The 24,533-nt window shown below is 53.4% G+C and overlaps 1 protein-coding gene across 4 annotated transcripts in view; it reads right to left on the minus strand.

The window, feature by feature from the left end:
• FRMD5 (FERM domain containing 5) overlaps positions 1-24,533 on the minus strand; it is a 51,936-nt gene that overhangs the window by 7,539 nt on the left and 19,864 nt on the right. For 3 of the 4 annotated variants that reach the window (XM_071754056.1, XM_071754057.1, XM_071754055.1), the window contains exons 2-10: positions 7,147-7,251; positions 6,367-6,409; positions 5,774-5,852; positions 3,517-3,614; positions 3,021-3,144; positions 2,704-2,791; positions 1,901-1,989; positions 1,419-1,482; positions 828-919 (exon numbers count right to left, since the gene is read on the minus strand). In XM_071754056.1, coding sequence (XP_071610157.1) covers positions 828-919; positions 1,419-1,482; positions 1,901-1,989; positions 2,704-2,791; positions 3,021-3,144; positions 3,517-3,614; positions 5,774-5,852; positions 6,367-6,409; positions 7,147-7,251 — 782 coding nt within the window. Of the gene's footprint in view, positions 1-827; positions 920-1,418; positions 1,483-1,900; positions 1,990-2,703; positions 2,792-3,020; positions 3,145-3,516; positions 3,615-5,773; positions 5,853-6,366; positions 6,410-7,146; positions 7,252-16,548; positions 16,742-24,533 lie in introns of those variants that run through there. The other variant, XM_071754058.1, reaches the window with a different exon arrangement.

Genomic DNA, 24,533 nt, shown 5'->3' on the forward strand with positions numbered 1-24,533 from the left:
ACTGCAGTGGGAGAACTTTGGGTGACAGGAGGGCCCTTATCAAGTCCCCAGACCACTCTCTCCTCCTCAGCTGAGTCCACAGTCCCCCCCAGTGGATGCACAACCCAGTGGCAGCTTGCTGACATGATTAATCATGAAGATTTGTAAAGCAATATTGCAATTTCATTTCATGTTAATATAATGAGAGAGGAAACCTGCTGATTGCAGCCGCTGATTGCAGTATTCCCAATGAGAATACATCACACGCTTTATCTCCCATCTTGCTGATTAAAATAAAACTCATTATGGAGCACAAAGCAGGCTATTTTGAAGCACAACAGGAGCAGGATGGCAAAACCAAACCGATCCACCAAGCACCCCCAGGTTTTTCAGTCCAGTCCAGTCCCCAGCCTCTCCCTTTCCACCGCCTTATCCAGAGCAGAGGCAGCGCTGCTGAGATGGCCACGAACTGGGAGCCCAGAGCTGCTGGGGAAGGGGAAAACATTGCCCTTCCTCCCTGGGCAGGATCTCCCTCCACCAGGGTGAGCACCCAACCTGGGGTCCCCAGATCTGGTGCAGGGAGGGTCCCTCTGCCACTGTCCCAAGAGCCCAGGATGGAGCCGTCACCTCCCCAGTCCCATCAGGAATGAACTGGTTCCCCAGGGGCACGGGAGCAAATTATTTCTCAAAGTTTCTGAGTTTCCCCCACAGAAAGGCAGGGACACGGGTTGCTGGTGACACTGCCAGGGCCACCAGGATGGGGTGACAGCCAGGGACCTGGACAGAGCCCTCAGAGCTGCTGGGGCACGGACCCCCAGGACAATGCCACCCCCTGTCCCTGCACTTACTTGTAGAAGGCCTGGTTCTCTATCCCACACTTCCAGAGGTGCTTGCAGGCTTCTGGCGTGGGGGCAAAGTAGGTCAGGACAATTTTCTTCTCCTAAAGGAGACAGAGAAGGAGTGGGCAGGGGAAGAGGAGAGCAGGGCCCAGCAGGGATGGGCAGATATTCCTTCAGAGCCACTGAGGACACGGGGGGACATCAGAGCACCCACAGATATCCTGGCACAAGGGATGGGCAGCCACCCCCCTCTTCCTGCTCTCCTGCCTTCTTCCATGCCCAGAAATACATTTTTTTAAAAAATAATCCTGCTGACAGCTGGCAGAGGAGCCCAGCTCAGCCAGTGGGAGGTGGTTTGGTTATCCAGGTGTGGGATAACCCAATGTCTGCCCAGGACAAGGAGCAGGGAGGTGACCCTGGCCCTGGCAATGAGCTGCATCCCCTTGCCACCATCTCCCTGCCACCATACCCTTGTCCCTGTCACTGTCAGTGTCTCTGACACCATGCCCATGTCCCTGTCACCACAGGCAGAGGAGAAACCTGCTGAAGCCAGGACCACGGCTGTGCTTGGGAAGTGCCACGGGACAGGAAAGCACTCACCTCTTTCTGACTTACATATAAATAGAAAGTCTTCCCTTCGAACTTCATTTTGGTCACCTCGTTCCTGAAAGGAGAGGGATGGGCAGGTGAGGGGCTGCAGAGAGCCCACCAGTGCCTGGCATCAAGCAGGGGGTGGCAGTGCCAGCACAAGGGACACGGCAGCCAAAAGCTGAGTCCCAGCAGAGACTGAGGAACAGCACAACCAGGTTCAGAGGGGCTGAACCAACAGGAGCTCAATGCAGGTTAATTTTGGAAAATGTAGAAAATAAGGAGTCTGGGGCAATAAAACAAATCAAGAGAGAGCAGGTCATGGAGCCCTGCAAGAACAGGGGACTGAAGTCCTGGGAGCAGCCCCATGCCCAGGGGCAGGAATGGGGACAGCCAGGGGTGGGACAGGGCAGGAAGGGACCTGGGGCTGGGACCACCCACCCACCCACCAGAGCACCCCGGGGTGACATGGGGCACCCGTGGCAGGAACTCACCACTTGATGAAGTGAACTCTCTTGTTTCCCTGCAGAACCACAAACCCAAAGGGAGTGAAGGCCAAAAACGCTGCATTCCCTGACACGTCCTGGAAGACAAGAGCAAACTCAGCACAACACTGCTGAGCCAGCAAGGCTCCTGCCCCCAGCAGCCCTCAGCCTCAGAGGGGATGCAGAAACCCCAGCTCTGGGATGCTCCCCTCAGGCCCTCGTGGACCACAGCATCCTGCACACACAGCAAAACCCACAACAAAACCCCCAGGGTTCCTGCTGAGGAACAAGCAGCAGAGGCAGAGCCTCACCAGCCTTTCCACTACCCGTTAAACCAGAAAATGGTAAAAAAACCCTTAGACCTGGCTCCCTCCCAGCCCTGCCCAGCCAGTGCAGTTTCAAGCTGGTGATTAGTGTCAGGCACTTCATGACAAGGTCTGCACTCCTGGGAAGGGATCACCAGCAAGCTCTGCCTGTTGGGTGCCTGCTCCCCAGGCATGGCAGGATGTGTCCCAGCAGCAAGCCCCAACTTGGGGGCACAACTGTCCCCTCTGCTCCCAGCCCTCCCCAGGATTAAGCAAGAGGTGAGACAGCAGCTCTGCAGTTTGCTTGGCATCCCACAGCCATCTGCAAGGCTTTCTCCTGGTTTCCTGACCACCCTGCAGCCAGGACTGGGGGTCCCTGCCCCCCAGCACATCCCCTGGCTCTGCCTGCTGGTGGTGACTGGTGGTGGCACTCAGAACCAGCCACTGACACCTCGGTACCAGCCCAGGAACCCACCCCAAGGAACAGCATGTGGAAACCTCCCTTACCTTGCAAGGGTGTGGGTCAACCCCGTAGGTCTCCAGAGTCTGGGCTTTCCTGAGAAAATTCAGCTCTGAAGTAGCTGGTGTCTGCCCACTACAGGAGGGAGAAAAGAGGAAAAAAAAAGAATATTCCATGGAAGACACAAACGTGAAAGTCAGCGCTCGGCTACCGGACAAGAGGCAGCAGCCACAGATGGGATCACTCCTCACCTGGCAGCCCCAGGAGGGAGGTGTTCACCCACCCTACAAGGGTGGAAATCCCACTGTGATGAAAACCACCTGAGCATCAGTAACCCCTGCAGCAGCCCAGCCCCTGGCCCTACCTCAGCTCCGACTTATGGATCTCCGCGATTTTCCTCTCCAGCTTCTCCGAGTGTTTGGGGAAGAACTGGAACTTGGAGCTGTAGCCTTCTGGGTGCTTCCCTGGGTCATAGTCCCCGATCTCAGCTGGTGGGAGACAGGAGAGGTCAGGAGCAGCAACCTGAATCCCCATCCAGGCAGTGTCCTTGCTCCCCTTTCATCCCCTCCAGCCTCGTGTCCACAGGTGATGCTGAGGGACATGAGTTAGCGGTGACCTTGGCACTTTGGGGTCAGAGATTGGACTGGATGATCTTAAAGACCTTTTCCAACCACAACAATTCAATGACTCTCTCACTCTCACCCTCCTCTCACCCAGCAGAGCACAGGGACAGCCCTAAAGCAGGAGCCCCGCGCTGGCAAGATGACATTTGTATTCTAGGTGCAGTGATCTGTTGTAAGTGAAATAATGTAATCAGTACTTAGCATGAAAAGCAAATTTATCTTGTCAAAAGGCATTACCTTGAAGGATATAGGCGGCCAGCAGAGCAGCATCCGAGGTCTTGCAGAGGAGGCGCCCGTGGTAAAGATCCCTCTTGATCTGCAGGAAGACTAAATACCTGAGGACAGAGGAGACAGTCCATTTCTTAAGCAAAGTTTAAATTTCCTAAGCAGGCAATTTAGATGTGGAATATCTGCCGCCAGACGCTTGTGCTAACATTTCTTTCCCAGCAGCCCGTTTCCGAGGCGTGACGCTTGCCAGGAGAATTCCCCGGCAGTTTCCCTGCTGGGGCTCGGAAATCCACATCCCAGCCCCGCTCCAGCCCCCGGGCGATGAAACACAAAGAGCTCCCTCGGGCTGGGAGATCCTCGGATGCGCATTCCCGCCAGGGAAAACACGGAGAGGAGAAAATTCGAGACACGGAGGTGCCAGGGGCGATGTTCTGAAGGGCTCTCCTGGTCCTGACCCCACCGGCGACTTCTGTGCTCCCCACTCCAGTCTCAGCCTCCCCATCCCCCGATCTGCTCCTTCCCCAGCTTTGTGTCCTCCCAGACCTTTGTACTCAGCCTTTTCCCCGCCCCGGGCTCATCAGGGCCCAGCCCAGCATCACCTGCACCTCACCCACCCACACCCATCTCCATCCCCACTCACACCCATCTCCATCTCCATCCCCACCCACACCATCTCCATCCCCATGCACCAAAGCCCAGCAAAAAGATAGGCTATGTCAGAAAAAAAAAAAAATAGCACATATTTGAATAAATTTAAACCTAAGAAACAGGTGGGGGTTTTCTCTGAGCTGAGTCATGTGGCAGTGCATTAGGGAAAAGCCTTTTGGTGGTAAAAATGTGAGAGTGAAGGAGCAGAATGGAACTGGGAGTGCTGAGGAAGACGTTTAAATAACCAGACCTGCACTCTGCAACAGCTCAGTCATGCTTCATTTCTCAAATCCGTATTTATGATGAGATAAACCACTAATTTTCGCAGATAAAATGCATTACAGAGGAATCCAGATATTAAAGTGTATTCAGACCAGGGGAGAGTGAATTTTAAGGCCAGATTTCAGCTGCAGTCGCAGGCACAACTCCAACAGCAGCAGGCAGGGGCTCACCCTGGTGCCATGGGGGACCCGAGGGGGCAAGGACCCCCTGCACCTCCCCCAGCTCCAGCCCAGCACCCACCTCACCAAAAATGCAGAACCAAGTGGGTTTAACCCTGCCTGCCCCCCAGCCCTGCTCCTGTGCCCCCAGCAAGACCCCTGCTCCCTTTGGGCAGGACAGGACTGCTGGTCTGGGATGATTTTACAAACAAAAACATTCAGCAGATGGCTCAGAGGTTTCCCAAAGCCTTTCCTACACCTTGGAAATACTCCCTGGGAGGGGGCACTGCTAATGGAGGAGGCTGCCTTGGAAAAGGACAGAGGATGGGAAATATTTCTGAGTCTGAACCAGCGAGCTCCAGGGCTGGCTCTGTTCCTGATGCTCCTCGGGTTCAGCTCCCACCTCCCAGGGATAAATCCCTGACCTGCATCCCAATTGTCCTTGCTGTGCCTGACAACTTCTGGCTAAGCTCTGGTTAAAGAAGCACAATTAACATAAGGCAATTAACACACTGCATGCAGCTCAGTGCCCCCACTGGGGCCGTGGCACTCGGTGCCTCATTTCACATTTAAATCAAGGCCGGGCTTGGGGTTGCTGGGAATAAATGTAAACTCTGCAAAGTAAATAAAAGCCTCTTGAGCCAAACAAGGAGAGGTCTCCATGTGAAACTATTCCTGGGCACTTTGTGGGTCCCCTGAAATGTGTCTGTATGAAAAAGCAGATCAGTCATACCATGAAGGCTGATTACAGCAGAGCAGCACACTGGTATTCTGGACATGAAGAGGTTTTTATCAGACCCAGCAAACGTGTGCAGGGCTCTTCTCAAATCCTTTCCTCCTCTCACAACCCCTTTCCTCCTCATCTGCATTCCCCCTCTGCTATCAGACCAAAGAACAGAAACTTTCTCATGCTTCCAAACAACACCTGAAGGTTTGTGTTCTAGTTCTGGCTTTTTTTTTTTTGGTAGGGACATCCTGTGAAACACAAGCAGAGTTTTCACTGATTTTGTACATTATCCTGGGAAAAACAAACTCCAGAGGAGTTTTGGAAACACCTCACAGGTTCAGGTTGGTTTGGGCACCTCAATGTCTGCTGCTCCCCCTTAGCTACAAAGTGGAGCTGGGCAGGGGGTGTCCCTGCCCTGGCCAAGCCCCCGGTGCCCCGTGCCACGTCCTACCTGGTGATCTCCTCCTTCAGAGCTGCCGGGTCCATGGGGTAAAACTTGACACGGAAGCACATGGTGAAGGGAGGTTGTGCTGCAGGGACAACAGCAATGCCACTGTCACCAGGCACCAGGGCTTGTCCCCTTCACCCTCCCAAATAACCCCCCCAGGAGATGGTCAGATATTGCTGGGGGTCTCATCTACACCTCCCCTGGTGCCCCCAGACACAGCAGCTGCCCTGGGTGAGGAGGGCACAGGGACATTCCTTGCTGTGGTGGCTATGGGGGATTTTCCTGGTAAAGCCAAGGGGTTCCAATCCCCTTTGCTCATCCCCACCAGCTCTCTCCTGGCTGGTGGCCCAGGTCTGTGTTCCCCGAGGGGCCATGGCTGGCATGGTGGCTGCCCTGGGGCTGGGGGAGGATGATCCCACTTGCAGCCCAACAGAACAGCTTTGTGGGTAACCAAAAAAGCCCTTTATTTCTGGGAGGTGTGCTGGGAATTGACCCCTGAGGAGAAGGACTGAAAATAAATTAAATTTTAGAAATAAATCTAAAGGGAAGGGAGCTCACACTGTCTGCCCAGGACACCTGCACCCAGCCATACTCACCCCTCATCTGCTTCACAACTGACTTGGTAAATTCCAGCCAATGCTGAAACAAAAATGAAGGTAGTTAAGGCAAATCAGTAGCAAAAACTTCCAGTTCATAACATTGGCCCTCCTGGGACAGTTGCTTAAAATAAAAGCCTGTACTGAGGTTTCCTCGGGAGGAGAGGGGCAGCCCCCCAGGTTCTGATGGCCTTGGGGACAAGGAACATCACAGAGAATTCCTGCAGGACATCCCAGTGCCAGGAACCCAGCCCAGGACAAAGGGGAAAGAACCTCTGGCTTCTGGATTGGGCTGGAACAGTTTGAGCATCAGCATCCTCAGCAGAGTGCTGGAAGATGCCAGGCAAGGAGGGAGGGTTTTTTTCCCTCTTTTTCATCACTTCCCAGCATCTCCTCTGCCTGTGGCCCTGGGCTCTCAATAGAGACATCTCACTTGTCACAGCCCCAGGGCAGTGCACGGCTCCTCAGGCCACACTTCAGAATCAAAAGGTTTTTGATGAGTGCCAGGGGTGCTCCTGGCAGGAGCAGCTGCCTCCACACACACAAACTCCAGCCCTGCAGCCGGGAGAAAGTTGGGAAAGCTGGGAGGGATGGAGATGTTGGAAATGAAAGGACCCATCAGGGCACCCATCACCCTTCCCTGCCCCTCAGCACTGCTGGAAATGAATTTTATCTCAGCCATTTGCTTCACACTCTGGTTCTCAGCTGCACAGACAACTCTGATAGCACCAGGTTCCCAAAAGCCCCAACCCCCCTCCTCCAGGCAGGGGGGTCTCTCACCCTCTGCTTGTCAGGGTCCACAAACCGAATGCCAAAGTAATCCTTCTCCAGCAGGTTCAGGTGGTGGCAGAGAAGGTCAAACAGGTACTGGCCCTTGGCATCTCTCTGCAAGACAAAGAAACTTGATCAGAAAGGGGCAGGGGAGGATGGTGGAGCTGGGACATGCTGGGTCTGGAACCTGTAAAGTGACAGCAAGGACATTGCAAGTCCCACCAGCATCCCTGCTGCTTCAGATTGGAGATTGGGGGCAATTTCTCCCTGGAAAGGGATGTCAGGGCCTGGCCCAGGGGGAGTCCCCATCTCTGGAGGGGTTTCCAAGCCCTGGAGACGTGGTGCTGAGGGACATGGGGCAGTGGTGGCCTTGGCAGTGCTGGGTTAGAGGTTGGACTCAATGATCTCAAAGGTCTTCTCCAACCCAAACGATTCCATGACTCAGCAGTGATATTTTCAGCTCAGAAACCATCTCCTGTCCCAGCTGAAGAGCAGCCCAACAGCAGCCAGGAGCAGGACTCCAGAGCACACCAATCCCGGTCCCCATCCCTGTCCTGACCCAGGAGTGATGCTGAGGCTGTGAGACACCACAGCATCCACCAAGCCCCACATTTGCTTGAGTCACAGTGAAGCCTTGGGTGGGAAACTGAATTTTGGGCTTTGCCCACCCCATGCTCTCAGCTGGGTCTCAGCAAGGTCCCAGCTCTGCTGCTGCTGCTGCTGGGGTCCCTGTCTGGTGGCACAGCAGAGGTCACAGCACCCTTCTCCTTGTCAGCAGGAGCCCAGTGCTGACCTCCCAGTTTTAGCATATTTCTTCTGAGCCCTTTTCTGCTGCCCTTCTCAGGACAAACCTTCCCCCTCCCTGGGCTCTGCAGGACTCCACACGTTGATGGCTCCTCCAGGAGCATCCTGTGCAGCAGAGACAGGGAGCAGGGGGCAAAGAGAATTACAGCTCAGTGAGATCCCGTGTGCCAATGCAACCCTCAGACAGCACCAGACTGAACACTAATGGAATTTTAAAGTATTAGAGATATAAAACCTGATACATCTCAAAGTTACTAAAAATTTAATTTCCAGCACTGCAAAGACTGAAGCACACACTGAATTTGGGCACTGTGAGAGGGCCCAGGACCCCCTGGTCCTTCCTGTGTTTGGTGGGGAAATGCAGAGAACTGAGGGCACCAGGACCCCAGTGACATCCAGACCCAGCCACAGCTGGGGAAAGGAGACTGCTCCCTCCTGCGCCTGCATCCTGAGGAGCTGAGCTCTGGGCATGGCCCAGATTCTGCTTTATTAATAGGCTAATTGCATCTCTGCCTGTCCCATCCATCACTGCCAAACCAGCACCCAGCACAGGCTGTGCACCCAGCTCGGGTGCAAGGGCACTGAGTGGGAAGGAACAGTGAAACCTGCCAGAGTCCACATGCCTTTTCCTGAGTTAGAGCAAGATATTGGTCGTTCATTAAAGAATATTCATTTTTACAATGAGGGCTGAAGCAGCAATGGAGCTTGAGGAGAGAGAGAAACTGATCCCCCCAGCCCTGCTCACCCATCAGGCACAAAAGGAGACCCCAGGAGACAGAAAACAGCAATAAACCTGCCCCCCCCTCCAGCATCACACCCCCCTGCACCTTCCAGAGATGCTTTTGTAGTGATTTGCTCTGGGCTCTTCTCCCCTTCCCTGTCCATGCCCCAGCTGAGCACCAACATCCACAGGATGCTTTCTCTGTGATGTTAACCCAGGGAAGTGACAATAAAGGACACACCAGGCATCCCCCCCAGCCCAGTGGAACATGGTGAAAGTGTAAAAATGCAAACGGCCTTACAGGGGGAAATGCTTTCCCTTTGATCTCTCTAACTTGAATTTAACATATTCTAAATTAATCATTATGAGTATGTCTTTCAGGAAATTATCTGAACTGTCTTTACAAATCACAACTTAAAAGAGCTGCCTATTGCATAATACCAGCTTAAATATTCTGCGTTTTGATCTTTATATGTTCTTATAAAGTAAGACCTCTATCTCTCCTGGGGTTTGCCAGGTTTTGAGGTCAGCCTTTCAGGGCCCAGCAGGCTGGACCTGACCCCCCCAGCTCAGTTTCTCTCACCTCTGATCTTATCCAAGAGTACTGGGATGTCACTGGGACCAGTGACCAAGGCTCTTTTCCCCTGGAGGGGAGGTGCTGGCTCCAGGAACCCCTCACTCCCCAACCCCCCCCAGTCCCACAGCATCTTGGTGAAGCATTGAGGAGCAACAGCTTCACACCAGGATTTACTGCTCCCTTCTCAAGGAGGAGATGGCCTCAGGAACCAGCTCTTCCAGGGAGTTTTATGATCCCTTTTTATGACAGACAGCACTGTGCTGACAGCTGGGAGATCCTGCTGGAGTTTTCCAGTGGCTGGGGTTTCCCATGGCTCAGTGACAGGAACCCCCATGCTAAGAGACCCCAGGGGCTGCTCCTCAGCAGAGCTCACCAAACCTCCAGCTGGGACCCTGCAGGGCCCCCAGACCCACAAAAGAGCAGCAGCTTTTGCTCTTCTCAAGCCCAGACCATGGATTACCCCAACCCACCCGTGGATCGAGCAGAGGATTTAGGGCAGAAATAGCAGCAGCTGAAAGCAGCTCCTTTCTGTACAATGAGATTCAGAAACCTCATTGTGGGGTCGGCCATTCCTCTCCTGAGCTTAGGAGAAGATTATTTTTTAAAGGAAACTGTCAAAAAAAGTCTATTTTAGAAAGTGAAGTTTAAGCTTAAGTCTCTTTGGCAGCAACGTCTGAGCTGGGAGAGATCAAAGACCCAACAGCTCCTCTGCCAACAGGAAGAGATTTTCATGACCAATTTGACTGCAACATTGTGGTTAAATGCCTCATTTTCAAAATTCAGGATTTATTATCCCTCAGACAAGTTAATGTTCACTTTGCAGGCAGGGTAAAGTCCTCCTGACTGCCAGGAGCTCTGTCAGCCCCCAAACCAAGCCCGGGTCTCCTCTGAGCCACAGGGTGAGAAGCAAATGGTCCAGATTATCCTTGAGGATGCTCATTCCCAGATGGGGATAGAGCTCTGGAGCAGAGCATCCTGCAGCCCCCCATCAGGAGCATTACCTGCAATGTCCCCTCCCTCCCTCCAGCTCCTCAGGAGGGGCTGCAGAGGATGGCACCACAAGCCAAGCGTCCCCAAGGGGGTGGCAAGGTCCCTGATGGGACAGGAGGGACGGGCACAGTGCAGCTCTTGCAGGTGCTGAGACCTTCATCCTGCAAGCCCGACCATCCCACCCTGCCACAGGCTCCAACACTCAGGATGGAGAATCCCAGAACAGTGGGAGATGTGCAACAGGGCCCTGAGAGCCCCCCTGCAGCCCCCAGCCCTGCTGCTGCAGCCCCTCCTTCCCTGCCCACCCAAGGAGGGGAAAAAATGGGTTTACATAACACTTGGCTGTAATCCTGTTATATTTATAGCATATGCATTTTGGTATTAATTCCCTGTTATCTGTAATCCTTCTTCTGAGCTGACACTGTAATTTCTGTCTTCAGGACTTATCAGGGCAGTTTGCTCCAGAAGTTTATAAAGCTTTTGAGAAGGAAAGTTACTAATGAAGTGGCTCTCAGAGCCTTAAACTCCAGCTTATCGATTCCTTGTTCTAAGCCACAGGCAGATTTTTAAACTCTTGGACATGCTGGTGCATGCAGAAGGTCCTGGGCTATGGAGGAGTCCAGATCCCTGCAGAAAATGCTCAGCCCAGGAGCTCTCCTTATGAAGCTGTTTTGGCTTCTGCTGGTCCCCAGGCTCACAGGAGATTTAACCCATGGTCCAGGTGGATTTTGGGCTGCCCCCTTCTTAAGACACAGCATTTGTGCTCCAAAGCATTGTGGTATCAGCCTGGGAATGGGAAACCTCAGTGCGTGTGTCTGGGAATAAGAAAAAAGATTCTGCTCTGCCAAGCCTGAGGTACTGATGTCTGGTTTTGTGAAGAATCTACTCCCCTGACTCGTTTAAGGCAAGAAACATTTTTTTCCACATTTCCCCTGAACACCCATGGGGTTACCTAGAGCCTCAGCTTTGAGTTAGTGATTTCTTTCATCACCAGAAATATAATTTCCTCCCTCAGCCCAAGGCAGGGTGTCACCACCTGCTGATCATCACCTGAGGTGACAAGGACTCCACTGGCACCAGCAGAGATCCTGCAGCCAAGTCCTGGAGAGGATGCCCAGAGCACCCCCACAGCTCCCCAGCAGCCCGTGCACTGCATCCCAGTGATGGATGACACCTCACCTGACATTTTGCTGCTTATTGCTGCTGCATAACTTGTATGAATTAAATTTGGAATTTATAACTCTATAATTTAGAGGCACTGAGCACCTCTCTCCATAAAACCAAATTGGTTTTTCCAATAACTCACAGGATTTTTTTTTTTTTTTTCATTCATGCAAGCCCAGAGTGGTTCCATGTGAGCTCTTGTTTAAATTGGCACTCGGCTCCCATCAGCAACAAAGAGTCCTGGGGCAACAGATTCTGGTGTCTGATATTGAGAAGCTGATAAACAGACTCACAGGAATCACAGGAGCCACAGGAATCACAGGAAGAGGGAGAGACGGAGAGGGAGAGGGAGAGGGAGAGGAAGAGTTGCCCTGCAGGAGCTGAGCCCTGTTTGCTGCACGGGGAACCAGCAAGGCTTCAGCAGCTTCACCTCTGGTGTTTGCACAGCGCGGGGCACGGCGGGGCTGCCCGGTTTGGCTCCTGCAGACGGAATCACCCGCTGCACTTCCAGACTCATCCCGAGCCGGTGTGACCCCGGAGCAGCACCAGATGCCACCCGCTGGGTGCCAGGCTGAGCTGGGGAGCAGCTCCGGTGCCCGTGAGGATGGAAACGGCCCCGGCTCCGGCCCCAGCAAAGCGGAGTCAGACCTTGTAAACCGAAGAAGGTACTTTCGGGAGCACGGGCAGCAATGCCACCGGCAGCACCCGGTGTCCTCCTCCCGTCCAAACCCCCCGAGCGGGGCAGAGGAGCCGAGAAAGCCCCCGGGGCAGCCCTGAGCCAGGAGCCTGCCCGGCAGAGGGATGGGGATTTGCTGTAGGGAATCTCCCTGAGGAAGCCGTGCCCCTTTCCCAGACCCTGCAGGAATGAGCGCTGCGTTTTGGGGTCACTGCTACCGCACACACAGATGATGAAAAATAAACCAAAACGAACAACAGAAAAATAAAAATTTGTGTGTGCTACTCCCACCCCGAAACCCAGGCCCCTCGGTTTTCTTGGCAAGGTTCCTGCTCAGAAGCTCGCTGCTCTTCCAGCAGCTGAATGCAGCATGAAGCTCATGGGAGAAGAGAAAGAAAAGTATAAATGGTTCATTAAAAATTTACTTTTCATGAAAGCGAAGTGAGGCGCTGGAAGGAGCACAGGGGCGAGGGGTAGGGAAGCTCCTGGTGAAGGCACAGCCCAGCCGGGCTCCTCCTCCGCCCCCCCCTCGCCCCCCACCAGTGTCACCTCCCCCCAAGCCTGGCTGTCACCTCCCATAAACCGCTGGAAGAATTTGGTGGGAGAAGTTTGACCAAAGCCCGGGGCCAGCGGTGAGAACTCCGAGCAAGCAGAGCGAGCCCAAGAGCCCGAACCGAACCCTCTCGAACCCTCCCACCCCCGAGCCCAGCACCGCGGCTTCCAGGTCCCGGTGCCCCCCAGGAATGATGCTCCTGGGCACGGAAGGGGACGTGGCACCAGCTCCTGGTGACGGAAACAGCGGAACCAAAACAAAGCAAACAGAAATAAGAGCAAAAGCCTGGACCCAAACACAAGGTAGAAGTTCAAAACCCCGATCTGGGATCAAAAGCAGGTTCAAAAGCAATATTTAAATCACCCGGAGTTGCAGTTCATGAATAAAGATCATCGAGCAAGGAAGTGACGAGCAGGAGGCAAAACAGATCTGATTTGTGCTAGAGACGTGACCATATGTGGAGTCCTTTTGGGAGGCTGTAATCAGTCAGATTAACATGATAATGAACTCTGATATACCCAGCCACGGGAAGCCACGGAGACATCGCATTGCTCCCTGCACATCACCAAATACTTTCCTTTTTTTTTTTTTTTTTCTTTCTTTCTATAACCACAGGCAGCACCTGACTGCAGGATTGTTAATCCTCCCAAAAGGTGAATCCTAGGGGGAGGGAAGAGAGCATTTTAAGCTGTAAACACGAATAGAACAACAGACAGAGGAAACTTTCCAATAAATCTGATGCTGCCTTCAGCAGAAAATGAGATACGGATGCAAGCACCGTGGGATGTAAATCTTCACAATGACAATGTTATTTTACCAACATGACCGTGGAATAAACCTCAGAAAAGAGGATAAGCACTCTGCAGAGTGCCTGCAGTCTTTTTCAGTCCATCCTTGGAGAGATCAAGCCTCTGGTGGGGCTGGGAAAGCACAAACTGTGGGGGGTAGGGAGGTGGAAGGCTGCTGGCAGCCCCCCTTCCATAAAAGAGGGCCCAGGGATGGCAGGGCCAGCATGGGGCTGTTTGGGGACAGCCCCAGGATGCTGCTAGAGCCTCTGGCTGCTCCCTTCTCCCCTTCCCCAAGCTCCATTTGGGGGGATTCAGGTGGGCAGAAACAAACACAGCCCATCTGTGTCCCCAGGGCCACCAACCAGGGCAGCTTGGCCACTCATGGCCACCAAGAAGAACACCTTGGCTGAGGGGGAAGCTCACACAGATGCCGGGCAGCTCTGGGGGTTTAAAATGACATTCAGAACACTGAGAAGCAGAACATGGCCCCAGCATCACCTGCGAGGGACTGAGTCCCATGTCCCCAGCCCCTTTGTCCCTGAAGCCAGGAGAAGCAGGTAGGGACTGAGGTGTGGGCAGCATCCCCTCTGCCCCGGGGAGCTTTGGTGACAGCTCGGCTCCTGCAGCAGATGCTTCACAAGCTCCTCGAGCAGCAAACACATCGGTGCCTTCATCACGAGTCTGAGATCAAAACGCGTTGGGATGAGCACCCGTGAGACCCATAATTGCTCATTTTAGGGTGCTCGTCCCTCTGCAGACCTGCTCTGGGGTTTGCACAGGGTCACCAGCGCTGCCCCCCCTTGCCCAGCCCCTGGGGACAGGGACACAGCAGCTCTTTGCTGTGTGTGCTCTGCCACCTTGGGAAGGCTGCGGGTCCTGCAGGAGGTTTCACCCCGAGGTGACAGTCAGATCCCATCCCTCCTGGGCCTCAAAACTTCGCCTGACACCAGCCCAGCACCCATAGAGCAGAGGATGCTGTGCAGGACTCATTCCTCTGCCCAGCACCCAGCCTGCCTGGGATGGGGCTTTGGCTGCACCAAGGGCTTAAAAAAAAGAAAACAAAAAAACCCAACCAAAGCCCCACTTTGCTTCCCAGGTCACCCAGGGTCGACTTGCTTGCCCCTTCTCTAAACAAAATTTCCTCTGTTTATTAGGATTTTAGGACAAAAGAGAAGCTGACCTGGCAGTGCAGAATGGCTCCAAGATCCTTCTCCTGAGCATCACACACAGACCCTGCAAATCCACCAGTTCTTTTCTTTTATCATTTAAAGCATCAGTAGCTCAGGTGCACGTCTACAGCAGGCTGTGGTGTCCAGAAAAGAAAAGGAAAAAACCTGCTTTAGCTGACGTGGTTTTATTTCTAAAGGCTGGCTGGCATGACACCAGGAACAACCAAGAGGAACGGATGTATTTGTCATCCCAGCAAGGCCTTCATTTTGCCTGTGGGTTTAATGTCTCAAAATACATATTCATTTAAATGCAAATTTTCTGGTTTCACCTGGGACTCAACCAAAGCTTTTGCCTGAAATGGATGTTGACCTTTCACACTGACTTCTCTCTCTCTCTCCCTGCTTTCCTCTGTAAATCAAAGCCTTTGAAGATAACCTGGGCTTGCAGACACAGCCAGGAAGAAAGCAGCATTTCTCCCGGGTGAGCTGCGGCCATTAATTGCCAGCCCAGAACAAGGCAGCACCTGGAGACCTCAGTTCCACCAGCACAACCAACCTGGCACCTCCCAGCAGCTCCTCATGGGGTAGAGGATGCAGCAGTGCCTGCATCACCTGGACCCCCCAGCTCCGGGACAGCCCTGGGGGTCTGCAGGGACTGCACAGCCCCTGTCACCCTCCCTGTCCCTTCACTCAGCTGAAGCTACTTTTAAAGACAAGCCCCCCCGTCCCTAAAAGGCCTCCATCCTTCCAGCCACATGTCACTGTCAGCCACGACCTTTTCAGATGAATCCAAGAGGGCAACGTGATTGGGGGATGGTGATGTGGGTTGACATCTTCCCCTCAGAACACCCCCAGGACACCGTGCCTTGGTATTTGGCAGAAAACTTGTCAGAGCACCTCAGGCCCTTCCCAGCCAAGAGCAAGAAAAGCTGTGCCCGACACCAGCCCCCAAACTGGGGTGTCCCTGACCAAGAGGAGCAGGAGAACACCCAGAGCCTGTGGCTGCAGGGTGCAGCCCAGCTTAAAAACAGATGGGGAAAAAAAAACCAATAAAAACCCAAATTATACAGCCTAGACAGAGAAGGAGTTTGTTTGGTATTTAAAGGCATGGATTCAGGATCTGCAGCTAACATCTGCAGGAAGGATGTGCCATCCTTCAGGGATAGCAGAGAGAACAGTGTCCTTCCCTGCACTTCCCAACTTCCAGCACAATCCAATTACCCACAGCGAGCCGTAAGCAGAATGACTTTTTGTTTGTTTTAAGCAGAAACAAGTGAACTTCATTCTCTGCCCTGTGCTCACCCCTTGGGCCCATCCCACCCTCTGGCAGGAGATGGCTGCAGAGAGCAGGGGACACAGACACAGACATCCTTTCCAGCCCCACGGCTGCCTGAACCCCACCAGCCCCTGGACCAGCACCCCACAGCTTCTCCCCAGCCCCCTGCACAGGTTTGCAGCAGCTCTGGGGGGGCTGAGGCTGACCCAGTCCACCCCGAGATTGTCAACCCCTGTGTCAGGTCCTTCCATCCACGCAGGGAAACAGCCCTGGGACTGCACAGCGTGGGGTACCAAAAAGTGTTTTAGGAAAACACGAGTCTTGGCAACACCCCCCCGACAGCTCATGGCTGGATGGGGGAGCAGGGACCTGCGGCTGTGCAGGAGGAAAGCACCCCAAGCCAGCTGAAGTCACTGATTCTAAAAGCAAGAGCACTGCCCGTCTCCATTCTGCAGAACAAGGGATGTGACCCCCGCTCCCCACACAGCAGCAGCAGCGGGTGTTGCTTCCCTCCCTCCCTCTCTCCTTCTCTGGGCACCGCACCCCCAGCACCTCCCCAGCGGGCAAGGAAGGAGCCAGGGAAGGAGCCGAGGCCCAGCCCAGTTGAGCACTAAACCCCAAAGGGCTCCAGAAGGATGCATCCACGTTCATTTGTTTACTTTCCATATCAAAGACAGAATAAAGGATCCTTACCTCCACTCAACAACGACAACAACAAAATGTTCGGCAGAGCCTACTGTCTGGAGATGAGAAGCAGCAAGATGGGAGCGCTGAGGCTTTACAGGCAGCGTTTTGCTGCATTTGCACAACAGAGAAGGAACAGAAGCACCCACCAGGCTCCCCGTGACACAAAATCCACCCTGGCTGCGAAGCCAAGAGGATCGAGCAGGAGGTCTCATGGATAAATGGCCAGGAGGAAAACAAGCCCATGGACTGAAAAGGACAAAGGCTGGGACTGGGACAAGCCCATGGACTGAAAAGGACAAAGGCTGGGAGCAGGAGCTGCTGCAGAGCCGCCCCGGAGCAGCCGGGGATCTGCTGGAAGAGCATGGGAACTGCAGAGCACAACCATCCCTTAGAGCTTGGCCAGGGCATTAAACAGATTCCAACAAATTATCGCTTTTACAGATCAACTCTTGGCAATACTAAAAAGCACAAACATTGCAAGAAACAGTCCCAGCTCTCCAGCCCAGCACCCCTTTCCATGCTCACGTCGGTGTCCTGGACAGCCACCACCACCAGGGCAGTGACACGAACTTCAAACGCTGCTTAGAGACAATTTCATATTTAGAGATAAAAATAATCTACAGGAACACGGCCCAGGGCTCTCCCAGGGGCTGGGAAGCAGTGAAGTTTGTACACAACCAGAACCAGAGGACAGATCTGCAGTGACAGCAGCAGCTCTCAGGAGAGGCTGGCACGGCTGCATCCCCCAGAGGAACGGGGGTCCCAGGGACCCTCACCCTGAGCACCAGCACCCACAGGGACCCCAGGACGCCACTGCACACGTGGCCCTGGATGATGAGGTGCAGGACACGGGTTTCTGCACTACAGAGTCCACACCTGGGCACAGAAGCAGATTTGGGAACCCAAACCCCCAGCCCAGTGCATTTACAATACATTCAGACAAAATACTGATTAAATGATGTCAGGCAGGAGGATTACTCATGTCAATGTAGGAAGTCATTGTTTTAAGCCCAGATGGCTGCATAAGCTCTACCACAGCCCAGATCAGCAGATGAGAACTGCACGATTTAATGGAAGGAGACTTCTGATCAAGCACTGGATTGAAGCTAATGCCAGCTGAATACCCAAAACCAGATTTACTCAACGAGTGACAGCTCAAGAGTAAATACAGATTATTTTTCCTGCTGCCTTCCTACAGAGTCACTTCCCACAGGACACGTGTTTCACAGAAGAGGGTTCAGACCCCCATGAGATGTTTCCTTCAGAAGCCTTTGGCATGAGGACCCCAGCAAACCCCAACAGCAGATGAGAACATGGAGACCCAGGCTGGGCACAGGAGGGAGTACAGCTGGAGAGGGCTCTGGAGCAATGGAGCAGAGCAGGTGCCCACTTGCCAGTGGGTTTTATCTTGTTGAGTGAAACCAGAATTAGGTCTCAAGCCTATGAAGTCATACCTATGGGTACTGTCCATCCCCACCCATAATGGGGTCCCAGATTCTGCAGGATTTCATTAATTAAATCAATTTAATTAATCCCTGTCCCTCAGAACAAAGCCTAAACTTTAAATCCTTGGTGTATCCTTGTGTGGCAAATACCTGGGCCCACCCAGCTGTGTGAGCCTGGCACTGAGGAACAACTGAGTGTTCAGTCCTCCCAGTAAAATGAAGGAGATGAAGATGCAACTCAGTGCATTGGCTCTCGAGTTTATTTTAAAACACAGGCCTGCAGAAAAAAAAATATAATTACGGCAGTGAAGTCATTGTGCCTACACTATCACATCCAATTATCTCAAGGGTGACAAAGATTAGGCCTGGAGGGAAAAAAAAAAACCAAAACCTCTTTGCACAGCCGAGTCAGAAGCACTGCCAGGACAGCCCCAGCCCGGGCACAGCTTCCTGCAGCCAGGTCCCACTGGGAACACCAGTTCCATTCCCTGCCTGGGAAGGGCCCTGCACCAAGGGACACCCACCTACACCCCACACAGGGCTCCTGGATGCAGAAATGGGCTTTTCCCAGCCTGCTGGTACTTGGTACTTCATCTCAGCTGTCTAAGTTCCAAGAGCTCCTGGTGTCACCTCCAAGAGGCACTTGTGTAGCTGCACCAGGAGTTATTTATCCCCAGGTCCCCCCGTGCCCCAGCAGCTCCCCCAGCCCAGCCCGTGCCCCCTTCACCTCCCCAACCCCCCAGCAGGGCTCTGCCCGGGGGCTGGGGAGGAAAATGCCCTCCAGCAACCCCCTCAGCGTGTTCTGCAGACACAACGACTGCGGGGAAGTTCGGAGCTGTCTCCCTGTCTCTCTCCGGAGCGAGGGGAGATGTGAAGGAGAACCACGAAGTGGCGACTCAGCGCTGACACAGCAGCTCCTGCGGCTGCAGGGAAGGAGAAACGGGAGAGCTAACAAAGAGGAGACAAAAGAAAAAAACCTCTCCTCCAGACACTGAGCTCATTTCTCCTCCCGCTGCATTTCCAGCTGCCGGCGTCAGGAGGGCCCCGCAGCCCGCACCAGCGATATTTACCTCCCTTAATTAAAGATGGCACTAATAAACATGAAATGTGGACACACGGAAATGCTGTTAATAAACACCGCCTCGGGGAGCTCAGAGCCGAGCTGGAAACACTCAGTATCAGATCTTGCACTACTATGAAATTAAAACAATATATTGCCACATAAACGCGGTATTAAAAATAATTATCCTAAATTAGGCTTCCGTAGGCTGCAACCTCCCCCCCGGGCAGGAGGAAAGGTGCATTCCTGCGGTATCCCCAGGATGTGCCCTGGATCTGCTCCCACAGCCAGACCATCCCCTGGGAGAACCAAAGCCCCGGGTCTCCCTCCAGGACCCGTGGCCACGAACTTTTCCCCCCTGCTCCAATTTTCGGCCTCAGATTTCAAGGTGACCACACAGAGGTCAAATCAGGCAGTGCCCAATTCACTTTCCCCTGCTCTGCAGGGCCAGGACCCAGCTCCTGGCTTTGCTTTTGATGGAAGGGTTCAAATATTTGCATTCAGCAGAGAAGCCTTGGCAGACTCTGGGTTTAAGCATTTAAATTGCAATTTCTGTGGGACAGGACTATCGGCCAGGGCAGGGTTATGCAGCTCCCCTCACAATCAGGAATTCATCTCATTTTGTGCCTCTGCACGAGAAATCTCCAAGGTCTGAAGCAGAAGAGCACCCTGTCAACAGCAGAAGGGGCAGGATGGGCCCCAGCACCAGCAAACTCATCCCTCCAGCCCAACCCCCATCACGGGAAAAATAAAAGAGCTGCCAAAACGGGGGAGCTGAACACAGCTTGTGAAAAGTGAACCCTGTCAAACCTGTCTGATCTTCTGACGAGTTTAAGAATCGGTTAATAAAGGCAACAGTGTTGATTTAATATCCTCAGACTTCCGCGAGACACTTAACCCAGTACTGCATGACATTTTTGATTAAAAATTAGAATGATACAACATCAACATCACTCACACTAAATGGATTAAAAGCTGTCTGCAATGCAGTTAGTGTGGGAAAGGGAAACTGCTGGGGGTGAGTTTGACAAGGACCCTTGAGAAAATGGGTCTTATCCCCCAGATTTTAACAAAAAATCTAAAGGAAAACCTAGTATTGCTGTGGAGCTGGCAGACAAAATGGGGAAGGGAACAAGATGCCAGGCTGCTGGTATCAAGAGATCAGAACTGGTGGGTAAGCTACACAAAAATTGAAAAATAACAACTTCTTCCTGCCAATCCAAGCACACCACCCACCTGGGAATGGGAAGCAGGGAAGGTAGCAGTGTCCCCAGCTCCTGGCTCTGAAGGGACTGCAGACCATGGGGTAGTGGGCAGGGAGATGAGGGGAGCTGCAGGATCCAACTTAGACCCAAACAGGAGCAGGAATTCCAGCCCAGGTGGAACTCCAGCATTTGGCCAGGGAGGGGACACTCCAGCTCCTCATTCATAGAAGCAGTGAGTAGGTTAAAATGAAGTGCCAGGGGTGATGGAGCAGAGGCTGTGGGGACAGGCAGGGTGACAGGGAGCAGGGACACTGCCAGGGGACCTGTCCCTGCTCCTGCTGCAGGAGCTGCTCACCAGGACTGAGCCCAACACCAAGGGAAGGAGCAGTGGGGAAGCCAGGGGGCTCCTCCAACCTCCCAGCTCTGTGAGCTGACCCAGTGGTGGGTCCATCCCCCATCTGCAAGCAGCAGGTCTGGAAAGGGGGCAACTGGTTTTCTGTCTCAGCTGTGTACACACAGTGCCTTCAGGCTGGCTCCATCCTCAGCCCCACCTCCCCTGTACCTGATCCAAACCTGAGCATCTTCAACCACCCAGAGCTGGCCTGCTGCTGCTCCTGCTGGGCTTTGGGAGGTCTGGCTCAGAAGATTAATAAGATGGGAGAGAGGGGAAATGAAGGCATTTGGGAACGTGCCCATGTCATGGGGACTACCAGCCAAACAAAGCTGTCTCTGTGCCTTGAGCCCAAACTGTGGGGAGGGGACAGCAAAGCACCCGTTACAAACACAACCCCCGAAAACTTCATTTATGACCACTCAGGTAATCTGCAAACATCAGCAGCAGCTTTACCCCCAGGGACTGTCAGTCAGAAAAGCCCATCCTTCAGCAGCCAACTTATTTAAATATTTCCCTCTGACTCTAAACATTGCCATCTGCTCTTCCTGCCGGCCCCGCTCCCCTCGCACAACAGTTCCTGCCTCTCCATCCTTTCTGCCAAGCATCAGCTAAAAATCTCCTGGTCCCCTGCCTCATCCCTGCCTGAACCTCCTTGGCACAAAACGTCCCCGCACTGCGAGGCTTTGGGAGGGACCCCGGGTGCAGCCTGGCTCCTGGGTGAGCCTCCAGGAGCATCTCGGCGCCTCAGCGCTGATGTCCTTTGTCACATAAGGTCACCTTGCACAACGATTTCTAGACTCTACATTCTGGCTTTCAAAAACCTGGAGCTGTCTGCAGGTCTGTACGTCCACACAGACACCTCCCCCGGGCAGCACAGGACCCCCGGGTGCCACGAGGGAGCTCTCGGGAAAGTTTTTAGAGGAAAACCAGGATTTGGAAGAGGCATCTCCGCTGAAAGAGCCCGAAGCTGTCCCACCAGGTGTGGCCACCTCGCAAACGCATTGCCCGGAGGATGCTGCGGAGTCTCCCCGAGGCACACAGACCTGTGGGCATTCTCTGACAACGCAAACGATGGGGAATGAGTAATAATAATAACTAAAAGAAGGACAAAAAGGCCATTTGCAGCTCCTCCTGGTGCTTAACTGCCACTGTCACCATGGGGCACGAGATAAAAAAAGTGACAATCTTGTTCCCCAAACCTGGCCACTGCCGCCTCCCTGATAACGACTGGCAACGATCTGGCAACGATCAGCCCTTGGGGTGCTGGGCCCTCCTGTGCCTCCCTGGCACTCCTGGGGAGCCAGGCAGGAGGAGAATCATCAACTGCAGGCGACAATATGGAAATTCACAGCCCCGGGCACCCCGGCCGCAGATGCCCCAGATTTCGGCTGTTGCGGCTGTACAAAGATCTCGGTGGACAGCCACGAGTATTTTTATACGAGTGTGACATCATGCGCAAAAGTGTCACATTGCTTTATGTCACTGAGGGGTCCGGGAACGAGCTCGCACGCCGGCCGAGGGGAAGCAGCAATCTGCGTCTGCAGCTGAGCAGAAGGTAAAATTATCAACAAACCCACACAGATGCCACTTCCCTCCCCGCCCCGGGGCCGGTGGGCAAATGTTTTCCCCAAAATCTCCACCAACCGAACAAAGCCGTGAATCTGTGCCATGAGCCCAAACCTGGGCAGGGGAGAGGACCCTGTTCTGCCCAACCCCCTGCAGTGCTGCTCCCCGGGAGCTTTGGGGTCTGCACCCACTCTGCCCTCTCCATCCTCCTCCTCACCCGGAGTGGGACCAGCCCAGACCCTCATTAAAAACAAAACCCCAAAAACCAGGATCAGAGGGAGCGACGCAGGCGGAGTAACCCAGAAACCTCCTCAAGAATATAGGAATTAACTGCCCACTAATTGCCCTGCAGGAAACAAACGCAACCAGCTCATCTTTGGCTGAGCTCCGTTTCTAACCATGCAATTTCCTGTATTTCACAGGCCTTTTCCCCTTGTTCCACTGAGTTTGTTTTCCAATTTGTTCGCTCTAAAGCCTCTTTGTCTTTTCATTTAAATTTTCACCTTCACTGCTTCCCTGAGCCAAAAAATCATCGGATGAGAAAGAAGCTGAGAAATCCCTCCCCAGGCAGGTGGGGAAGCCAGCCCCATGCCCAGGGATGAAGCAGCTGTGGCCAAAGTGCTGCTCTTGTCTCTGAAATTACATCCCCAGGTGAAGAAGTGTCCCAGTGTCCAGGGCATCTCCTTCCCTGCTGCCAGGACTGGATCTCTGCAAAGAGAGAAAACACCCACCCAAGAACCACACTTCCAATCTTCGCTGTGTGCACTTTTCATCTCCTCTCTTTAGCCTGTCTGTTTCTTTCCTTTTTCTTCACGGTTTGAAAGTAAATTATGGGTGTGTATTGCTGGAAAACCAATTCCAGGAGCTTCTGCTGCCTTGTACAGAAGAAATGCCACCACAGGATTTTGGTTTACTCTGAGCGATTCCATTCAGGGGAATCAAGAGGGTGCCTTTCAGGGACAGGAAGGTTCCAGGCTGTGTGTGGGATTTTGGCACCAAACTGTGGGGTTCCAGCAGTCAGGAATTCACATAAAGAGGTGTGAATGCAGAACGGCAGCAGATCCATGGGAAGGTGCTGCAAGAAGTGGTAGCTGGAAAAGCACACATCCAGAGGAAACCCTATGGAACCTCCATGCACAGCCTGAACAGAAATCTATCCTGCCAAAAAGGGGTGGGAATTGTTGGGAAGGCAGAGATGTTGTCTTTGGGGTGGGTGGGTGAAGAGCTCAGCATCTCAGACATGGTGATTATTATGGGTAAGTGACTTCACAGAGAGAAAATACCCACTACTAAAGGGCTCCTCAATCAAGTGAAGGAAAGCAGCACCTCTGGGAGCTGGAGGCAGAAGAATTTGACTTAGAAAGAGGACACAAAAATAAGGGGGTTTTAAGAGAGGAATAAACTGCCCTGGGGGTGCTGGACCTGCAGCTCACGGTGCCCCCAGATCAAAGTTAATGCTGCTCTGAATGCAGGCTCCAGAAAACATCCCTAGCTGACAGCTGCACCTCTGGCTTCTCTGGAAACCCCAAAAGCAGAGAAATGGGCATGGAGGAAGGAACCAGTGGGTCAGGGGCACCTGCCTGGGCCCTCTGACCAGCACCGGAGGTGCCTCTGCCCGGGGTGGGTGCAGAGGTGCCCTGCTGGCACCCAGACACACTCCACCTCACACTTCCATGCACACAGATTTTTAAACACAGCCCAGCAATCCAACTCGCTGTAAAATTTCCCTCTCCCAGCTCTCCGGGGCGGGGTGGCACCCACCTCAGCCTTGCCTTGGGGAAGGGCAGTCTGCTCACAGCAACCGCGGGAAAGGCAGGAATAAAGAGAATAAACAGGAATAGGTTGTAAAATGGATGCTCAGGGTTCGCGTGAAGGCATTCCCGACGGCTTTAAAATGCAAATGCCCCATCCCGAGCAGAGCCAGCCCTGGGAAAGGGTTGATGTGAGCAGGCTGGAGGCAGCAGCTGGGAGCATGGCTGGAGGATGCTGCAGCCATGGCAACGGGAGGGAACACGCTGCCACACAAATCAAGGGCACAGTTTTATTGTCCAAGAGCTGAGTTTTTCAGACCAGTTTCTAGGGACCGCGTGTTAATAACAGCAGCATCCTATTTATCACGGGTCTTTATTGTCTCTGTAATGAGCTCTCCAGGAAAAACCTGGAGAGTGCTCCCTCAGAGGCTGAATGCCAGAAATGCAACTCCAAGTTCAGTGGTTTGCTTGGCTGGCAATTCCCTCCCATGCCCACATGCTCTGCAATACAGAGCAGACTAATTAACTATTAATAACAGGACGGTCACCAGCCACACATTATACCCCGTG

Source organism: Heliangelus exortis, chromosome 11 (genome assembly GCF_036169615.1).
Source record: "Heliangelus exortis chromosome 11, bHelExo1.hap1, whole genome shotgun sequence".
Lineage (NCBI taxonomy): Eukaryota > Metazoa > Chordata > Aves > Apodiformes > Trochilidae > Heliangelus > Heliangelus exortis.